This window comes from Nannobrachium achirus, assembly GCF_963921795.1.
Source record: "Nannobrachium achirus genome assembly, chromosome: 2".
NCBI classification, from domain to species: domain Eukaryota; kingdom Metazoa; phylum Chordata; class Actinopteri; order Myctophiformes; family Myctophidae; genus Nannobrachium; species Nannobrachium achirus.
Window position 1 is genome coordinate 30,739,448 of NC_137811.1, and position 22,848 is coordinate 30,762,295.

At 44.8% G+C, this 22,848-nt stretch overlaps 1 protein-coding gene across 1 annotated transcript in view; it reads right to left on the reverse strand.

Moving 5' to 3' along the window:
* cadm4 (cell adhesion molecule 4) overlaps positions 1–22,848 on the reverse strand; it is a 358,817-nt gene that overhangs the window by 10,604 nt on the left and 325,365 nt on the right. The window contains exon 6 of the mRNA XM_080720237.1: positions 15,077–15,249. Coding sequence (XP_080576363.1) covers positions 15,077–15,249 — 173 coding nt within the window. The remainder of the gene's footprint in view (positions 1–15,076; positions 15,250–22,848) is intronic.

Genomic DNA, 22,848 nt, shown 5'->3' on the forward strand with positions numbered 1-22,848 from the left:
ATGCCAGTAGCTCCCAACCTGTTCTAGATCAGAACGTCTCAAAGGCGTCTGCATGCCTTCCCATCTGACCACTGGCCCACGCATACTCCACTCTATGTCGGTCAGTAGAAACAGAGAGATGCGACGCGGCAAGCCTCTTATCACCGCGGCTCAGTGACGTCATGTTGTAGTTTTCCAACCACCGCGGTGAGTCAGTTATTACCTAAAAGTGGAGTATGTATGGCGTGGGCCTTAACGGCTGCCATGTTCAGTGGTAAGATTTGAAGGGCCGCGTGCAGTTTCAGATCACGTGAGGAGAGTCTCACCTCGTCTCCTCCAATGAGTGTTAAAGGAGGCGTGGCTACAGGTTTCAGGGGAACGAGGACTCAAGGAAAGGACTCAGTTGAAACGTTTATCAGAAATCAGGGAGGGAAGGAAGGCAGATTCCATTGCAATTCCAGAGAAAGATGTTTCTAATTCTATTTATTTATTTATTTTCACATAAATCGATGGGCGGCGAAATGGAATAGATCCCGAACCCTGACACTAGATAAGGGCTCGAAGACGAACAACATTCAGGAAACTGAATGGGGCTAGAAACAAAAAGAGACATTTCCATGTCTCTTTTTTGGGGAAGGGTGGGGCATCCAATGAAGGAAGAAACCAAAGGAGAGTTAAGCCTGATTCATGCTTAGTGGCAAAAATAGTCAATCTACAAGCTCACAGCGGGTCGGGTCGCATCATGACTCGCTGTGAGCTTGTAGATCTGCTACAAGCTTCAGCGTGTGACACAATCGTGCGACAAAATACAATTCAGGCATTACACACAGGACAGTGCCATTGCCCCACCATATACCCCCCCTGACGGAAGCTGGAAAAAGTAGGGGAACACAATCTCTGGCACGGCTGTATTTTCGGTGACAAAATGGCATGGAAGACAGAGAGATATTGTGTGTGACAGACGCCTTCCCCCGGTGGAACAGTGCCAGGCAGGCAGCGTACGCTTTAGCATTCAGCACCAAACAACACTCCCTGAGTCCACGGAGGAGGAGGAGGGGGAGGGGGGGAATGATGGCAGGTAAGGAGAGAGGAGAGGAACCAGAGCATGCTGCTGTGAAGGAGAGAAATAATGTAAGTCAAATGAAGTCAGATGTAAGGCAGCAGAGGCCAGATGGGGGGTGTGTGTGTGTGTGTGTGTGTGTGTGTGTGTGTGTGTGTGTGTGTGTGTGTGTGTGTGTGTGTGTGTGTGTGTGTGTGTGTGTGTGTGTGTGTGTGTGTGTGTGTGTGTGTGCGTGCGCGTGCGTTTGTGGTTGCACAGAGGTGTGAACTGTAGTATGGGTATATACACTACTGTGTGCCTGTCCATTTGCGTGCGTGCGTGCGTGCGTGCGTGCGTGCGTGCGTGCGTGCGTGCGTGCGTGCGTGCGTGCGTGCGTGCGAGAGAGAGAGAGAGAGAGAGAGAGAGAGAGAGAGAGAGAGAGAGAGAGAGAGAGAGTCAGCAGTTCTGAAGTGGATAACATGCCACTTCATCAAACAGTCTATAAAACCACCGTGCAGGAATAGTTTATGTACTGCAAGCTGTAAGAACACACACAACACACACACACACACACACACACACACACACACACACACACACACACACACACACACACACACACACACACACACACACACACACACACACACACACACACACACACACAATGGAAGGAGTAAACAGCAAAGTAAAAGTAAATAGAGAGCAAAGAAAACAAGTGCTACAAAGTCAAACTTAGCATCTGTCTAAACAACACGCTATCTCATTAACATGCAGCACTTAGCATCTGTGGATATAAAGCCACCCGTATGTCTGTCTAAACAACACACAGTACATAAACTGTAGCATAACTAACCAACTAATCAACAAACAAGTGAAACAACACATACTGTATATGGGGGATTCAGTTGCCAGAAGCAGCAAAACACTTAACACTTAAAACGACCCACAAAATGACTTTCTTTCCTCTTTGTGTCTCCATAGGGAACCACTGCATGCTGGGTTAGGGTTAGGGTCTCCATGGGTTGAGGAATCGATAGAAAAAAAGGTTATTTTTTTAGTAAGAAAAATGCTATACGGTACAACGGTAGCAATACAAAGAGAACAACGGGTCAGGGGAAAGAATAACATCACAAAAAGTGCACCTGTTGGCCTAGCGGTCCAGGCGCATACCACAAATAGGCTCTAATGCAGAACAACAGCGTGATGCTGGTTCAAATCCCGATCCTGATGACATTTGCTGCGTGTCAGGAGACACGGAAAGATTCTGTTTCCTGTCCTATCTAGAACGCATGCTATCAATACAGGCAGAAAAGCTCAAAATCATCACAAAAAGCACTATCAATAATGAACAACTGTCTACAGCAGTGTTACTCAACCTGTGCTGATGGAGCATGTTTATTTTAGTGATAAATCAATCCATACTTCTCCGGCTTGGATCAATGTACTTCAGGTTCTTATTTATCCCAACGAAAACACATTTTTCAAGTTTCTAAAGAAAACATGCAATTTTTACCCTCTTTCCCCCCTTCTTTTACATATCGTCGTTGTCGGGCAGAAATCTTGTATCTCCAAGTTTCAAATTTGTAATTCTTTTTGCAAAGTAAAGCCCTGCTACAAGGCCGTCGCACAAAAGTAGTGAAAACAGCAGATCTACAAGCACACAACGCCTCGCACCGCGAGGCGTTGTGTGCTTGTAGATCGGCTGTTTTCCATAGTTTAAATTGTTTTTAAAATGATAAATACAAAACGAACGGTTTTGGAGATACAAGGTTTCTACCCGATAATGACGATATATTTTTTAAATTGTAATGTTATATTATCAATACAATCAGTTATTTGGGGGCCTAGAATATCCTCAAGGCCCACCAGTGGAGAATGGGTGGTCTACTCTACCATAGTACATGATACACCTATACAATAGCCTGCACTATGCAGGAGCAAAACACAAGTCACAGTGTCCTCACACAGTGTCCCGCTCACAGCGCAACGTCTGACTCTGGTGTGAATAGGCTACTTGCACACATTATGTGTGTGAGGGCACAAAGAATTTTCAGTTTTTCTGTTAAAAGTGAAACAGAAAGATAGAGCGAGTACAAGGTTACGTTTTGTCTTGGACAGAGAGCAAGAGAGAGACAGACAGACAGACAGAATGTTGTGGGATAAAGGAGCTAGGGTGTGTGGGTGTGAGGCTATAGTTGGAGAAAGGAGAGAGCGAGGGAGGGAATGACATAGAGAGAGAATAAAGGGACGGTTGGGGTAAGGAGAGAAAGAGGCATAAGCCATGTTTCCATACTCTTATTCGAAAATAGGAAGAGAATTATCAAAAAATCACATAGACAAAGTGAATTTAGCCATTTGCGGTGTCATTCGAATTAGCGACGGTCGCGTGAGTTGATTGGGCTGATTCTTTCAGACCGATCCGAGACGTAGGCACTGCACATCTGACTGCTGTGACTCGATCGCTGCACACCTATCCTGCAAGTTTCAGTGTCCTCTGGAAGGTGGCCGATCTGCAAGCTCACAACGCGGCGCGGAGACGCGGATGCGAGCTGCTGTGAGCTTGTAGATTGGCCACTTTTGGCACGAACAGCAGCAACATGGTGTGATGAGGAAGGGTAGCCGTGGATGGCTTGACTCCGGGAGGTGAAAACGGGAGGAATTTACACACGGTCTGTGACACTCCGTGTGTAACAAACAACCGGTTTGTTTTGTGGGCTAACGCTATACAATGGACGTTACTGTAAGCGGCAAGGGAAAGTGTTAAGTTGGAGGACGATATGGACCCAGAACGTCATAATGTATTCGCATTTATTGTCTGACCCGTTTCCATTCACAAATGCGCATTTAGTTTATTCGATAAAGCCTCAAAATCCACCTCCTCCAAGCGGATAAAGGTTTTTGCGGATAATGAAAGTTTATTCGAATTTTGAAGTGTTTCCATAAAAAATGTATGCGAATAAGGCTTAATGCGCATTAACAACTTGGGGGCCAAACTCGTTCAGTAACGAGATAGGGCCACTGGAGGTCGCTGTGCCAAAACGAAGTTGTCTCGTCCCTCAACGAGACAAAGGGTTAACTTGGTTACGTGCAGCTGCATCCGTCCTGTGTACCCTGTGAAAGACCCTGGTCCATACGTCATACCGTGGCTCGCAGAGAAACAAAATAGAGGATCTAGGCTGCATACACTTCCATTCTAGGCTGAAACATAAAACAGCTTTATCTATGAATAAGGTGCAAAGAACGCCAGGGAAGCAGAGATCTGCCTGGTTTCACGGCGACACTTTACCGCGATGGTCGGCCCGGTTTGGATTTTTATTTCGCAAGCGTTTGTAAACAAATGGATTATCTTCCTCAATCGTCAGTGGACACTCACATGCACACGCACAAAGCTTCCGAGGCTCTTCAAAATTAAAGCGTAAGTGAACGACGGCAGCAGCAACAACTAGAAATGTTAGAAACCTTGGCTTCCCATGTGTTAAGAGGCTTTATGGAAACGCCACTATAGTGAGTGAAGGAAGAGAGAGAGAGAGAGAGAGAGAGAGAGAGAGAGAGAGAGAGAGAGAGCGAGAGAGCAACTATGGTACTGATAAGACAGTGTCCCTGATGCATGTTTTGTGATGGACATATCGATGTGTGTGTGTGTGTGTGTGTGTGTGTGTGTGTGTGTGTGTGTGTGTGTGTGTGTGTGTGTGTGTGTGTGTGTGTATTATGCCTAATGAATTGCATCATATGGATCTATCGTAAAGCATCTGTGCGAGTTTGTGCATGAGTGAGCACGTGAATGGAAAGTGCCTAATGTGTCTGCTTAGGTGTATAGTGTGAGTGTTTGTGTGTGTGTGTGCGTGCGTGCGTGCGTGCGTGCGTGCGTGCTTGCGTGCGTGCGTGCGTGCGTGCGTGTGTGTGTGCGTGTGTGTGTGTGTGTGTGCATGCGCACGCTTGCTTGCGTGTGTGCGTGCGCATGCGTTTGTGCCTCTGTGTGGTCCTCATCCACCAGAGGCTGGGGATTAATGGCCAGGGTTGGTCCACTAATTAACTGGACGCTGATTAATTTCTCCTGACCATCAGGTATGACCTAAAAATAATTACTATTCTCTATTTCCCTCTGCTTCCCTCTCTCTTTCCCTCCTCCAGCATCTCTCTCGCTCTCTTTCTCTCTCTGTCTGTCTAGTTCCTCTCTCTCTTCCCTCGCCCCAAACTCTTTCCCCATGCCCTCTATCTTACATTCAGCTCCCATGTCGTTCCGGCGCTCCGTTGCCATTCGCCGTCTTCAATTAGTTTTTCTCTCCCTCTCACTCTCCAGCTTAATTAAGGAGTGTGCCATGCAGCTGCCTCTTGGCCCGTAAGCGTCTGTGTTTCCGTCCCCGCTCATATTGTTCTTCATTAAGCCACGAAGATCGGGAACGCGTCTGTGCCACGAACCGCATTACTTTATACTTTAACTATTAAAAGATAGCAGATATACAAGCTCGCAGCTTCTGCTATTTTTGAAAATTTGATCAAATGTGTGCAAGTCTTTGAATTATGTTGACTCGATTCTTTGAATGTCTTCTAAATCCTTCTTCTAAATCAGTGGTTCTCAAACCTTTTTATGACAAAATTACATTTATTTGGCCACGGACCCCCATCTCAAAATATGTTGTTCCAGGGACCCCCCCAGAAGCAAATATTTGAGTTACAAATGTTCGCTTTAGAAAATATACATTCAAAGATATGCAAAAAGATAAAAAAAAGCTTGCACAAGTGCCGCGCTGTGAGCTTGTAGATCTGCTATTTTTCAATAGTTAAAGCATAAAATAATGGTTAAAGCGGTTCCGGGTGTTAATGAATTAACGCTGTATGGCTGCCAATCAGGCGCACAGCCCATCTATTTTTCCCAGGGATGGAGAGTGGCGGCGGAGGCAGGCAGGCAGACGATAATAACATTTCCCTTCGTATCTCCGTCTTGCACCAGCCACGGGAAAAACCAGCCAGTTTTACAATCACGCCTTTGTGGGGATCGTCTGGGTTTTTTTGTTTTTTATTGTCTGGGTTCAGAGATGGGGCAGGGCGGCTGGTCTTTCAAGTTCACTTCCTTCCCTTGCTTCCTTGCTTCCTTCATTCCTTCCTTCCTTCCTTCCTTCCTTCCTAACCTTAACCCTAACCCTAACCTCAGTGTAACTAACGCTGGTGAGTAACTAACCTGCCGACGGGGGTGAAAACGAACGGCTCCGCCCAGAACTCATGTGCGATTCCAAATTGAGCCTCGGTGAGTGTAGAAATGGAACCAAATGGACTCTTACGGGTTCATTTGGTTCCTTGTGTACACTCTCAGAGTTACAGGCCTGAAAGGGTCCTTTTGCAGCCCCCTAAAGAAGCCCTGAGGGTCCCTGGACAGTCTGGCCACCACTTTGAGAACCGCTGTTCTATATCAATGTTGTCGTTTCAATGCTGCACCACTTAAAAGGCTGAAATGAGTCGGAGGCTGACATTACAGTGTGTCACGCCGGAGAGCCTGGGAAAATTCACTCGAGGGTTTTCGATTTTGGGGGCACATTGTCATGCATGGAAATTGAGGAAATGGAAACCAGAGATGAGCACCGCACGCACGCACGCACGCACGCACACACGCACGCACGCACACACACACGCACACACACACACGCACACACACACACACACACACACACACACACACACACACACACACACACACACCTCATTACCACCACCTGCGACCACCTCCGGTCCCCCTACACTACAATCATACTCCCCCAAAGTCTCACTTGGATAAATGCAATTAGCCTCACAGATCCTAAAAACAGGAGAGTGGACACACTGTTAATTCCCCACTGTATCACTGCCCCCAATTCCTTCTGTCCACCCAGACCACTCGTCTTCCTCTGTCTTCCCTCTGCTGGTCTCTCTATCAGACTATTCATCAGCCTCCTACCAAACCCTAGTCTCGCCAGCCAGACACGGAACCGTCGAAAATGACCCCTCCTCCCCGCTTCCGTTTCGTCTTTACAGTTGTGCAAAAAGAATCAAAGCATATCGTCGTTGTCGGGTGGAAACTTTGTATGTCCAAAACCTTCTCTTTTTTTATGATTTAAAATAGTGAAAATAGCCAGTCCACAAGCAAAAAACGCCTCGCGATGCGAGGGGTTGTATGTGTGCTTGTAGATCTCCTATTTTCACTACTTTTGTGCAACACTTTTGTATGATGAAGTAGGGATTTAATTTACGAAAATAAACATACAAATTTTAAACTTGGAGATACAAGGTTTCTGCCTGACAGAGACGATATACAGTATAGGCTTTAAAAAACAGAGAACAACCGGGTGCTCAAGGAAGATAAAAGCATCTTAAAAAGTATGTGGTGCTGCCAGGATCAGTGGGAAAAACACTGTTAAAAAAGGACGAGGGGATACGAGCACGAGGAGAGGAGATTAAAGTTAAAACAAAGTTTATTCTATAAGACCAACATGTTTCTACCTTACGGTCTTCATCAGGGTAAGAACTGGAGCAACAAACATACAGAGCCATTAAATAGTGGCTATTCAAATGTTTTATAGGCTTGTTGCTTATCAGAAATGGAAAAAATGGTAAATTGTGCATTTATATAGCGCTTTTATCCAAGGCACTTTACATAGATTGTGCATTACATTCACCCATTCACGCACACATTCATACACCGGTGGCAGAGGAAACCATGCAAGGCACCAACCTACTGCACCGGGAGCAACTAGGGGTTCAGAGTCTTGCTCAAGGACTCTTCGACATTAACTCAGGGGGAGCCCGGATTCGAACTGGGAACCCTTCGGGAACCCTTCGTGCTCTAACAACGGTTTATCTACCCCTGAGCTGCCGCCCCAGAAAAGATATTCTAAAATGTAATGACGTGAAGGGAAATGACGAACAGATGCCAGCTTCCTCTCTCGGCTGTCGGGAGCTGTAGTTCCAGACACTGTTTGGCATTCAGTGATTGTGGAATATAGTTGTCTGGCTACGCCAGGCTAACCATAACCAACCGAACCCACACACATGCAACCCCCTCTCGCTCCCTCCACACATGCACCCACACACTGACTGCACATACAATATCACACAGATGAACCAACTGACACACTCTAAACCAGGGGTGGGCAACTTTGATGATGGAGAGGGCCACTATATTTCCACCTTCACTCCAGAGGGCCACATTGCATTTGCATATTGCTACATTCTACTTTGTCATTCTAGGATGTCATACAAAAGAAACAAAAATAGCCGATCGTTTTGAGCTTGTAGATCTGCTATTTTTGCTTCTTTTGAATTGGAATCCTGAATTATTTCTTGTTATTTTTTTTAATTGGAATCCTAAAATGTAACATTATGATTTAATTTCAAATGTATTTAGTTATACTCATGTTAACTTTACGAACTTAAATACAAATACGTTGGACATAAAAAAGACTAACATTTTAATACGGCTATACTATTCATTAAGCTACTAATTTAAGTGGGTCATGTTTGCACGTTTGTAATCGTAACAGCTGAAATCAATAATATATCAGTATTCCAATATCGACCTGCGGGCCGCATCAAGTGATGGTGGGGGCCCCCGGGCATGTGGCCCCCGGGCCGCCAGTTGCCCATGTATGCTCTAAAAAACATTCTTATCTGCACCCTCTATCACGGCATCTCTCTCTCTCTCTCTCTCTCTCTCTCTCTCTCTCTCTCTCTCTCTCTCTCTCCTACTCTCTCTCCCCCACACTCTCTCATGCAATTCAATTCTAATGGGTTTTATTGGCTTGGCGATTCATCTGAGTGCAGCAGCTCAGTTCAATTACATAAGCGGGCCCTCTGGGCTTTCAGCAGACAATCAGCAACATTCTCCTCGCAATGACACACACACACACCCACACCCGCGCAGGTACGCGTGCACGCACACACACACACAAAACACACACAAATATTGCTCCGATGGTGGAGTGCATGACCAAGCAACCAGCCAAGTCTGCATCCTATACAGTACTTGCACTTGCAGGTATCACGGGTGTGTGTGTGTGTGTGTGTGTGTGTGTGTGTGTGTGTGTGTGTGTGTGTGTGTGTGTGTGTGTGTGTGTGTGTGTGTGTGCGTGCGTGCGTGCGTATGTGCATTGCAATTCACCTGAAACAATTTCACACCACATCTAGATCATTCCCGAGGTTCTGAGCATAGGCTGAGACCATTCTACTGTGTATACTTAGTGCACACACAAGCACTTGGTCGAGGCCATGCAGTCTATCCCCCGACAAACGTCCTTCTTCCCCGGGTTGTTAAAGCCGGCCTCAGTTCATACACCGACAGAGCCCGCAGCATGCACCTGCAACAAATTGGCAGCCGCCTTCGTCCAGATTCTGCGCTTGGCGGCGAAACAGTCCCGGACGGGAGATAATTCTCACAGAGGGCGAGGTTGACAGAAGGAGAGAGAGGGGGAGAACCACTAACTTCATTCCCGCGCCTGTCATAAAAATGGTTTCATCTCTTTCTGCTGACTCATCCTCTACACAGCCACCGCACAGCAGTCCCTGTTACCTCGCCTCCACTCCCTCCTCTTCCAACGCCCCCAGTGCATTGTGGGTCTATACCTCCCAGGAGGGCTGCGTGCACACGGCAGCTAATCCCACGTCCCGTTTATCCGACAGGCCGCGGCTCCGGATGTTAAACCGGCTTCGACCTCCATCCTTCCTCGCTTGTCGCACTGCCTCCATCTCACACACCACCACCACCCCTCCACCCTCCTCCCCTCTAACTTCTCATTCTGTTCGCTGTCACTCTTAGACAGCCCCAGCGTCCCTTCAGGGAAACGAGGCTTGAACTGCAAGCGGACCCAGGATCACAGGGCAAGCCGGTGCCAAGGTGAGAATTGTGCAAGGCGGAGTGGACAGGGGAGTGGGAGAAGAGTGGGAAGAGCAAGGTGGTGGGGGGGGTGGTGGGGGGGGGCATAAAGAGGGAAGAAAAAGAGTTGAAGGTGAGGAGAGAGGTGGCGGAGAAGAAAGTGGCAGTATTAAGAGTACTATGTATAGCATGAAGAGCACTATGTATAGCATAAAGAGCACTATAGCATTAAGAGCACTATGTATAGCATAAAGAGCACTATGGGGCTGTTAAGTCTGACATCATTTTGTAGGCAGAGGAGAACTTTTGCCCCCAAGCGAATCTTTTTACTATTTACTAATTTTTCTTCTCTTTGTTGTTGAAAGGAAAGTGGTAGAATTATACTTTAGTCGTTATTTTTGTCTCAGATCTGTTTAAATAGCGAGGGACAGATATTGACAATAAATCTGCTTGGAGGTCTGACTACAAAATGATGTCACGGCTTAAAAGCCCCATAGCATTAAGAGCACTATGTATAGCATAAAGAGCAGTATGTGTATAGCATTAGGAGCACTATGCACAGTATAGCATGAAGAGCCTTAGGTATAGCAGGGGGTATAGCATTAAGAGTAGGAGGTACAGCATTAGGAGGTACAGCATTAGGCGGTACAGCATTAGCAGAGAGAAAGAGCCAGAAGGAAGACAGAGAAAAGGGACAGCAGGAGAGACAGTGAAAGGAGTGGGTGAGTGAGGCTCAGAGATTTCGTGTGACAGACACTGAAAATGGAAATGGAAAAAAGGGCTTGGGAAAAAAGAGAGTGAGAAGCAATGAATACTTGTAAGAGGGAAAAAAAGTAGGGTAGAATAATAATAAAAAAGACGATGAGACCATATCCTTCTTGTCACTGTGGTCTTGGCAAAGACTTGTTCCTCGTCATATTGTACGTAAGTCACTACATGACTGAGCAACCATTTCATTCAGAACATACTGTATGTAGCAATTCAGTAGCCTGGGATTCAATGTAATTGGTACCACTATGTTCATCTTGTGGATCTTTTTTCCACTCCACTTATCATAAGCCGAGTGAAAAATCCACAAGATGACCATAGCGGAACCAAAAGACGAACATAGCAATCAGTCTGTAGTTCCACTATGTGTGTGTGTGTGTGTGTGTGTGTGTGTGTGTGTGTGTGTGTGTGTGTGTGTGTGTGTGTGTGTGTGTGTGTGTGTGTGTGTGTGTAGATACTTCTGAAGTTTCCTTCAGGTTCAATGAAGTATCCATCTATAGCACCTACTAGAATATCGTCACTGTCGGGCAGAAACCTCGTATCACCAAATTTCATCATACCATCGAACCACGGTAGTGAAAACAGCACATCTACAAAGGTAGTGAAAACAGTAGATCTACAAGCTGTGTGCTTGTAGATCGGCTGTTTTCACTAGTTTAAATAATTTTTAAAATGATAAATACAAAACAAACGGTTTTGGACATATACAAGGTTTCCACCTGACAACGACAATATAAAAATAAGGGTTAGGGTGATCAATATTGTTAGTAGAAGGTCATGTCAAGTATGCAGCCTAGTTAATAGCCGTAGACACCAACGTAATAATAATTTCCTCACGTTGAGAGGAGAAAACAATGTGTCCCATGTTGGATTGCACAGTAAAAGCCACTGGCATCACAAGAGTGGGCTAGACGTTTCATCAAAGCTGATTTGCTAGAATTGCTTTAATGCTGAGCCGAGCAGCGAGTTTGGCTTAGGGTGGCTAGTTTTCCACTTTGTTTTTGTGGATCTCGTTCTCGGCTTTAAACAAAAAGAAAGCAAGAAAGAAAAGTGAGAAAGACAATCCCATGCATTTTGTCTCTTTTGTGACAATGGCAATTGATGAATAAAAAAAAGTAGGGCGTAATTAAAAAGCGGCGTTGGGCAAAAGAGACAAAAGAAAAGATGAGAAATCACGAAACGTAGTGTAGGCAACAAAAGGCCAGTGGAGAAAGACAAAGCGTGCAGAAAGGCAGGCGGGGAAATGGTGAGGGAGGAAGAACAGATGAACGGTAGATGGGATGAGGAGGCAGAGCACATAAAAGCTTGACATATCTAACCTTCTAGAGGGAGGGGGATTGGGAAATGGAGAGGGAGAAAGTGAAAGGGAGGGAGAGAGAGAACAGTGGGCGAGGATGTCAACTTTCATCCTGCCACCATTGCCACCTGCCACGCAAGCATTCCCTTTCTCTCATTATCTGTCTGTCTGTCTGTCTGTCTGTCTGTCTGTCTGTCTCTCTCTGTGGAAACTGGAAGGCTGCCATTTTGTGAGCCACTTCTGCCTCTATGTATGAGTGTTTGCATGTACATGTTCTATTTACGTATGTTCTATGGTCTCTGTAGGTGTGTGTGTGGGTGTGTGTGTGTGTGTGTGTGAGAGAGAGAGAGAGAGAGAGAGAGAGAGAGAGAGAGAGAGAGCATTCCAGTATGTGCATATGTGTAGAGGAGTGTGTGGGGGTGCTAACCTATGGCAACCCAAAACAATATTATATAACACACCACACTCCTCTTTCCCTACTTTCCTTGTTTCTCTCTCTCTCTCTCTCTCTCTCTCTCTCTCTCTCTCTCTCTCTCTCTCTCTCCTAAAAAGGCGTGCTTCGTGGGTGCAGTGGCAGTGACTAACCAGCAGGGGGCAGGAGAGATCAAAAGGGGCCTCTTGGGTTGAATGACAGCACGGTGCGGGTGTAATTAGGCCGGGCTCAAACCTGCAGCATGTGAAACGGTGTAATCCTCCTCCCATGATGAGCCGACTGCCACCGCAGCCGCGCCAAAGAAGACCTCACGCCTCGCAGTTGTTCCTTTTTTCCCCCCCCCGACTTTAAGTCAAAAGTTTCCCGCAAAGTTACGTAAAACCTCAAGGCCCCAAAGCCCTTTGAACTCATTGTGTCTTTTCAAATATGTATGAGCCCTCCTCTATTTCCTGACAAGGCTATTTGGAGATACAAGAGCTTCTCATCCGAGAGCCGCGAGGGCCGCCCCCTCCAACATCCTCCTTGAGGTACCCTGTGCAACCATTCTGCGTCGACTGCTGAACCTCTCCTGCAAATACACAATTGCGCGGGAATCTGGCGTCCCTATTTCGGGAGACGTAGAGGGCTGTTTTGTTTTCGCCCATTCGTCGTACAACACAGGAGCTTATAGGACTATTAATAGTGTTAAAGAAAAGTTTACCCTCACTCCAATAATTCTCAAAATGTGGTGGGCCATGAGGACATTGTCAGTGGGCCCCAAATAATTGGGGGAAACACCAAGATTGTGTTGATAATATAGAATTCACAACAAAATAAAAAAATTCTGTCTTTAAAACCTTGGGAAATTAGTTTTCATTGCGATAAATAGGAACTTTAAGTAATAAAAACTTTAAGTAAACTATGTGTTGTTCCATTGATCCAAGCCGGAACACAATTGATTGATTGATTGTTTGAGTAAAATGCTCTGAAAATGTACGCGGTCCACTCATCTGTCCACTTAACACGGCAGCCATTTGGGTGGGCCACACTGACTTAGTCTATCCTCAGTAGGCCCTATGTGACTTTCTCTGATTGCTACACACACAGACACACAACACAAACACACGCGCGCGCACACGCACACGCTGTTGGATATATATTTTCCTGACACCGCTACCTATATTTTTGAACACTACATTAGCTTCATTGTCACTTTTTTTTGTCAAGGCCCATTTGATACGAGGCGGAAGGCGCCCAGACTTGTCAAGTTTCTGCACAGAGCTCTAACGGAATCAGCACCGAGTGATTCGACAGAGGGAAAATGTAATGAAGCCACAGCTGAGTTACTCTATTTGCCCGTATTATATCTCGTGTACCTCCCCGTCCCACGGCACCGCATGTCATATGAATACCCCACAGGTCTGCAGGAGTCCACACAGCGCATTATTGTGAAATTGCACTGAAATCTGTCTCTCTCGCCCACACTCCTTGTACAATTACTGTACCATGTTGTTGTGCCTAACTGGAGAGGCCCCTGTTCTTCACAAAGCTCAAACCCTCATGAAACATGGAGAGGGAGGAATGGAGTCATCAGTGTACATAACAAATCGTCTCCCCGCGACAACGCCAACAATTAGTCAGAATAATGACGCCGTAGACTAGAGGGTACCGCGCGTGGGACGATCGATAGTTGTGCCGAGTCGATAACGCGCGGGGGGGGGGGGGGGGGGGGGGGGGGGTTCCAACCGAATCCGAAAGAACAAAAATAAATAGAGCGCTGAGAGACGGATGAGACAAGCCACAGGATTTATCAGCTCGGTCGCTTCCAACACTAGAAGTGGAGATAGAAACTGGGGGAGGAATAAATGAATCCAATTAAATCCCACATAAGAGAGAAGATAAATACCTAATCGTCGCCCCAGATGCTAGGACCAAGAAATGGAGCGGGGGGAGAAAAAATGGATCGCTATTCGCTACAACGTTTTCTTTTTTGTACAAAGGAGGAGGGAATAAATTAAAAAAAAGAAATCGGTAAGCTGGAGACGGGAGGAGAAGAATTACTGAACTTGTTTTAACGAACACAGAAGGTTAGATATTTCCGACACGATAAGTGCTGCTTCTCAAAGTTGTGTAAACAATTAGGAACCAATTTAGGACCCTTACAGATCTGTAACTCAGAGTTATGGGGTTTTGTGGCGAAATGATGTATACCAGACTGGGGGTCCTTGAAATCAAAAAACTTTGAACAACCAACGCACGATAATAGTTGGCTTCAGGCACGTGCACACATAGACCTGCCCCTGCCCTTTTATCAGAGTGTAAAAAGTGCCCTCTCGAGACCATGGATGGAGTTTTCACTATGGTGAAAGAAATTCAAATGCTCTCTTTCCATGCCCTCTTTCCATGCCATGAAGGCAGCGTTCAAGAGAATTGCCTTGTCCAAACTCTCCTGAATTTGAATGCAATCTTATGTTGAAAGAATTGCCCTCTCTGTGTAGAAATCCATGTCCTTACGCCACATCTCCAGTATTCACTTTATTATGCTTAGTTTAGTGTGGAATCAAGTACCAAAAATAGCAGACCTCCAAGCTCACAATGTGCTGCGTTGTGACGCGTTGTGAGCTTGGAGGTCTGCTATTTTCAATGTCTTCACCGAAGGCCCTTTTAGAAATTTCAGACCCTGCCTCTCTAACATTCTCTGCACGTCCCTGGTTGGCGTCAGCTGCCACGGCGACTCACCGTAGACCAATAGGGTGTAGTGGTCGGCGGCGCGGCCGTAGTTGTTCTGTGCCTGACACAGGTACGTCCCGTTGTGTGACTGGCTGAGACGGGAGATCTGCAGGGTGGGGCCGGAGATCTCTGCCCTCTCAGGTAAAGTCTCATTGATCCTGGACCACTGGATAGTCCTGGGCCTGGGGAGAGAGAGATAGAGAGAGAGAGAGAGAGAGAGAGAGAGAGAGAGAGAGAGAGAGAGAGAGAGAGAGAGAGAGAGAGAGAGAGAGAGAGAGAGAGAGAGAGAGAGAGAGAGAGAGAAGAGCGTTAGAGAGAAGCACACACAGGTAGAGAGTTGTTTGACTTTTGATATCCTTTAAATTCTTTAAGAGATAGCAACGGGGCGGTATATATTTTACTGTAAATCCACAGAAATCCTCCTAGGGACAATTCTAAGCCGCCGTCTTACACACAAATACACGCACGCACACACATCACACGCGCACATTCACAACACCGACAGCAACAAATAACAAAAAACACAAAAGACAGATTATGTTCCCTCTGCCCACACAGGCACACCTGTTACTGGACTGAGAGAGAGAGAGAGGCTAAAGAAATATATACTGCTGCTACTGTATTACTATTATTACACTAGTATTACACTGTTCCTACTGACACTACCACTACAACCACTACTATATTGCCACAAAACATACTACTACGACTACTGGTGGTGGAAAGTAAGTACATTTACTCAAGTACTGTACTTAAGCACAATTTTGAGGTACTCTAACTTTACTGGAGCATTTCCAATTTGCAGTACTTTTACTTCTACTCCACTACATCTCAGAGACAAATATTATACTTTTACTCCACTACAATGATTTGAACACTTTAGTTACCAGTCACGTTCTAGATTTCGATTATTATCACAAAACATATCACTTCAGCCCTATGTACTTTGGCTATTTGAAAATAGCAGATCTACAGTCTCACAATATATTGAGCATGTATATATCTGCTATTTTCAAAAGATATTTATACATTTTTATGCCAATACTTTTGTACTTTTACGTAAAGTAAATTTCAAATACCAGACTTGTACTAGAGCAGTGGTTCTCAAAGTGGATTTCAGAGGGGGGGTCTACATTGACCCTTACAAGTCTGTAACTTTGACATGGAACCAAATGGACCCGTTTGGTCCATTTGGTTCCATTTGTACCAGGGGGCCAGTTGTCCGGATTTAAAATGAAGCAAATGTGGAGCTAACAGTTCCTATGATTGGCTGCTAGTTGCACTGTTCTGGTACCGGAAGCAACATGTTCTCCATAGGATTCCATTAATTTCCCCCAAACTTTTACATTTGATTTTCTTACCTTAATAAACATTGTCATGAATACTCTATGGTTCCTGTTGCTAGTTTAAAGCCTCGTTTTAATCACAGTGATATGCATTTTGTGAAAGTGTATGTTATAATTGATGTTCAAAGCAGTGTATGCTGTAGGAGGGGCTTGTGATCATATGATTCATCTTTGTGTGCTTTATTTTCGGCAGGCTCAACACATTTACCCAAGTATCCCTGCGTTTGCAAAAAAAAGCTTAATTTTCGCAGCATAGAAACCAAAGGGTTCCCAACGTCCATATTCCATTTTACAGTCTATGATTTGTACACTGTCAAAGTTATGGGGAGACTTTCAAATGTCAAAGTTTGAGAACCACTGTACTAGAGTATAATTGTAGTATTGAAAGTTTTACTTTGAGTAAAAGACGTGAGTACTTCTTCCACCACTGTCAACTGGTGCACTCAGCTGATAAGTACTATTTCCTGTGAGTTCCATGCTGGCACTAATGACATCTCCCATCAGCAATGAAAGTTTTGAGCATTGTGAGCAGACGTATGACTAATGACAGCAGGGGTGGGGGGGGTGGGACTGAGTTGGGTGGGACTGAGTTGCCCGGAATTATTTTATACTTTAGCGATTGAAAAATATCAGATCTACAAGCGAGCTTGCAGATCTGCTATTTTATGAAACGTCGTGAAAATGTGTGCAAATCTTTGAATATAAGGTATTTTTTAGGCAAACATTTGTGACTCAATTTTTTTGCTTCTGGGGGGTCCCTGGAACTAAATATTTTGACATGGGGGGTCCGTGGCCAAATACATATAATTTTGGGTGGTCCTTCACATGAAAAAGTTTTGAGCACCACTGACATATAAACATAGGTTTTTTCCAAAAACCTATGTATTTTTGAAAAATGCAAACATTTTCACGATTTTTCAAAAATAGCAGATCTACAAGCTCGCAGCGCGACACTCGGTGCCGCGCTGTGAGCTTGTATATCTGCTATTTTTCAATAGTTAAAGTACCCAAGGCCCAGGATTTGGTACGACACCCCTGCCCATCAGCAATGAGAGTTTTGAGCATTGTGAGCAGACGTATGACTAATGACAGTCCTATCTATAGCAGCAGACAAACATTAGGTCCCTCTCTTCCTGCTTATTTAGAGAACCATGTCGATTGCACACTGATGAAATCAAATGCAATAAAAGCCAATGTTTTTTGTTGTTGTTGTTGTTGGTCTTCCCTTTTCATTAGCCAGACCTCCAGTGTTATTGCGACCATAGGTCGCAGTTAACTATGAAAACCGGCACATCTTGTCCGTATCTTGTCCGTGAGTAACGCCTCCATGTCTATATATAGCTGCTGACCTGTTTGTTGACATTGTGACATCACATTGTTGTGACATCACCTCATCAAAGATCAAACCCTGGATATCCATACATGGAGACGACTGGATCATTACCTAGATCTCCGCATATGGAGCTGACCTCTACATCTGATTCCCAGATGATGCCCTGTTAGGGCAACCACACTAATAGAATCCCTTGTATGCCCATCAATATTAAGCCCATATCTGGGAATGCCCATATATGGACATATTGTGTCAGTTTAACCAGTGTGGTTGCCGCAACACAAGTCACACTTGCAAACTAATTACGTCCTTGTCTCTTTTATGCCCATATATGGAGATCCCTGCCCTTTACATCTGATTCATGGATTCACACTAATAGAATCCTTTTTATGCCCATCAATATTAAGCCCATATCTGGGAATGCCCATACAATAGAATCCCTTTTAAGGGCGAGGTCGCTTTTTGCCCTTAGGTATCTTACTGGTTTAAGAAATGTACTTATGGGGGCGCCCGGTGGCCTACTGGTCTATGCGCATACCATATAGGCATTGATGCCTGGCGGCGTCGCCGGTTCGATTCCCGATCCGGACGACCTTTGCCGCATGTCTCTCCCCATCTCTCCCCCGTTTCCTGTCAGTCTACTGTACTATCCAATAAAGGCACAAAAACAAATCTTTAAAAAAAAAGAAAAAAGAAATGTACTTAAAGTAGCACTATGTAACTCTCCTCTTCTAACCCGATTTGGTTTCCTGCACAAGTGCTGAAATTGTTTGCCATTGAGCTAATATAGCCTGCCTGCTTGCTCAGGGGATAAATTGAATCTTGACCATCAGGTCAAAATTTGTGTCAGATCCTGTATCCAGGTGAGACATGACCTTTGACACAATCTAAATCTCTCAATAGAAGAGCAGGGTGACAAAATTCAACCGCCCCAATGATATACTGTAAGTTATACTCTACCATACAGACTGGACAACATTAGAAAAGTTACATAGAGAGGCTTTAAGTACAATTTAAAGGTACTGTACTGTCCTTGTACTTCTAGTATTTCCTTTTCATGCTGCTTGATACTTCAACTCATTTCAGAAGGATATACATAAAGCTTTACAAATTATAAACAGATAATAAATGTGTATCTGTATAAACAGATAATAAATGTGTATCTGTATAAACAGATAATAAATGTGTATCTGTATAAACAGATGCAAATTATAAACAGATACTAAAGTCGTTTTTTATAGGTTAAGTTGTATAATACAGTCATTCAAGTGAGCTTCACCTTTACCTTTTTTACCTTTTCCTATGCAAACTTCTAATAAAGTCTTCAATCAAAAAAGTAACAATAACATGCTATATTTGATTCTGATATTGGCATTCTCACAATGGCTACCTTTATCTATCTACATCTATATCTTCTATAGCTATATCTATATCTATATAAATAGTATAAGTATTTTGACACTAAAATTATGCTAACTGATCCTAATTTTGTACTTTGAATTAAGTATGATTACAACATTTTACAAAACTACGAAATGCAGGAAACGTACCCTTAACAAATATTTTCTCCACACTGGTATTGCTATTTTTACACCATTGCTTTTAGCGCCAGCTGTGCCAGTACTGCTGCTGTGTGACTATAACTTCAGGGCAAATTAATTACGATGCTGATAAACTTACATTTCCATTCCAAACGTCTTATGTGTGGTTTAAATCCTCAGAATGAGTATTTTGCTCCCCCCAAAAGCGTCCCTTAAGTATAGCTTTATATATTACCTTTTTCTTTTGCTCTATCTTTGGCCTCATTTAGAATTCCCTCATGAATTATGCATATACGTTTGATCCACCAGAACAGCGGGTAATGCAGGAGTATGCACACCAAACACACTGAAAGACAACAAGGCATCACTTTCATGCTAATGACGACCTCGTTGACACAATGCAGAGTGGTGCGCTTGTTAAGCGGGGCATACGGGTAAGCACTTGTTTTTCACTCAATGTCCCTCGCATGCAGTACTTCCTAATTGCATAATGCTGCATTTAGTGAGGCTCTGATTGGCGGTTGCTGTGTGACATTACATCGCATCATACTTGTAGATCGACTATTTTCGCTATTTATCTGCACTGTTGTATAAAAGTATAAAATAGGGCTCAAGTGGGTAATCATGGTAATTGTTTTAATCGGTTGTAAACAAAATAGATTAATTGATATATCATATAAAACAAATGATCACCACGTGCTTCTTGATTATTCGATCGAACGGTCCATAGACTCGCTAGGAAATATAATCGATAGTTGCAGCTCTTGTCAAAAGAGTGAGAGGGAGAAGAAAATGTAACAAAAAGAGAAGAACATGGATGGATGGACTGAGAGAGAGAAATGGACGGATGGACAGATGAGAAGATTGACAGTGACAGGAGGCTGTAGGGGCTGGCAGTGCAGGGAGACAACAGTCTCCCTGCACAACAGTGGTAGAAAAAGTAGACGACTCAATATCAATACTGCAATGTAGAAATACTCTGTTATAGGAGCCTTCAATGTTTTCAGGCCAAGAACCCCTTAGTTGAGAGAGAGATGAAGCAGGGACCCCCACAACCTGTTCATAGATTCCATATAGTTTCATTGTTTTTTTTTCCTCTAAGAAATTGAGTCCCAGAGGGTTTTTAGCCAATTATTTTTTAGCCCTTTTTTCGCCCCAATTTAGTCGTTATACCAATTGATTCCTCCCCACACATTTCTGTGTTGTCATTGCTGTTGTATCCTACTGACTCACCTGCCAGTGAGGAGCCCCCACCAGGAGGACATAGAGCCTTTGTCCTACTCCTCCCGCCCAACACTCCCTGCTTGACAGGTGCCTCCCCAGCCCGTAGGAATACATGCAATGACCAGTATCACCCTCCCCTGAACACGGACCAATTGTGTTCGCACAGACGCCCGACATAGCCTGTTGCACCACAGGGGATTCAAACCCACAACCTTCCGTGGTGGTGGGCAGGGACTTTACCACTGCGCCACCCGAGCGCCTCATAATATATGAGAGAGACAGAGACAGAGAGAGAGAGAGAGAGGTTGCAGGGGGAGCGTCTGGTACTTGGATTATACACACTTCCTAGTGATGAAGGGTGTGCATGTGTGTATGTGTGGGTGTGTGTGGGTGTCTGGCGCAGTGTCATGTCTAATGTCACCCTGTCTAGATCCCTGAGGAAGCCTAATTAAACCCTCCTCTCATTCAGTGTCTCACACACGCACGCACGCACGCACGCACGCACGCACGCACGCACGCACGCACGCACGCACGCACGCACCCCTCAACATACACACACACACACACACACACACACACACCCCTCAACATACACACACACACACACCCCTCAACATACACACACACGCCACAGTGACAAGCAGCCCTCTCTCTGTTTGTTTTACTGCCATTCTATTAACCAGCAGACTGAAAACCACCTCTAACCTAAAAGCAAACAACATTTAATTGGTGATTAATGCTCAACAGACAGTTAACAGGGACAGGAGACGAGAGGAGAGGGAATGGAGTCTGCGTGTGTGTGTGTGTGTGCGTGCGTGTGTGTGCGTGTGTGTGTGTGTGTGTGTGTGTGTGTGTGTGTGTGTGTGTGTGTGTGTGTGTGTGTGTGCGCGCGTGCGTGAGTGTGTGTGTGTGTGTGTGTGTGTGTGTGCGTGTGTGTGCGCGTGCGCGTCCAGTGAGAGATGATGGTCAGCATACAGAGAGACCCTGCAGTCCCATCTCTCATGTCTCATTGTCACACAAATACACACACAATGTGTCTCCAGAAATACATTTTGCCTCAACAACACGAACACGCGCGCACACATGCACGCACGCACACGCACGCACACGCACGCACATGCACGCACGCACAGACACGCAAGATTTGGTGAGGCTCCAGCCAAAGGGCTAGCCAGTGTTCAGCATGGGATTTAGCTCAAGCCGGTAAACACACACAAACACGCACGCACACACACACACACGCGCGCGCAGGTTTTGTGTGCGGGCTTTAGAGGACCTGACACCCACAGACAGACGGCCCGTCCAGGGGAGGTTTAAGAGCTTAGGGCCCAATACCCTTCTGGAGGGTCCACAGAGAGAAGGACACACACAGATAAAGGCTTTGTCTCAAACTTGGCTAAAAGCAGACGACTGCTATATCGCCCTGCAAAGCCTATGAACGCAGTAACTGAACAAAGTTTAAAACTGAGAGAAAATGCCTTTAAAGTTTTTTTAACCACTTGAGCCCTCTATACGTAGTCAAACGGACCTGAGTTGGTTCTGTACCTGTTCGGCCGGGTTTCCTTTTACACAAAATCGATTTGGCAGAAATAGCCAACTGTAGTACTGTAGATCTACAAACACACGAGGTGGCTTGTAAATCGTCTATTTCTGGCAAATAGTCTCTCCAGGATACGGGCCCGCTATAGGCTTCAAGTGGTTGTCTGGCCCCCAGCCAAAATGGTTATAGGTATACAAGTGGCATTGCATTAATTGTACATGCGTTAATGAGGTCATTCTTATGCCCCAAAGCCATAATGGTTGTTCTGAAACTTGACCCCCAAAAATAGTTACTGCACTCTACCATTGCATTGCCTTAAATGGCTCCAATACTAATTCTAATACTAATGCAAAATCAAGGTGCAGTAACTTTAGACTGATATTTAATAGTATTCATCAACACTACTTAAACAACCACCATTCAGCCCCTCATACCGGAACCCTTAAGTCAATGTCATGCATGCGTGTGGCCATTCATGCACGTTCATGCACGCGCACATGTGTACACACACACACACACACACATGTATGGCCAAACTGCGACGTCTGGTCACCCCATATTAGCTTCGATTGATGATGTCACTGGTAGGCGTAGACAAACATTTTACAATATTATAATGAACATTTGAGAGGACCAATTTTATGAAGATACTGTAGGTTGAAACTTTGTGAAGTCGTCACTTAAGTATTTGTGCATGTTTACTTACATCTGGAGAAATTGAGAAGTGTACAGTGGACTTGCTATTTTATATTTGTCATATTTGGGTCCTAAAATAATCAAATCTAATGTTTGTACTT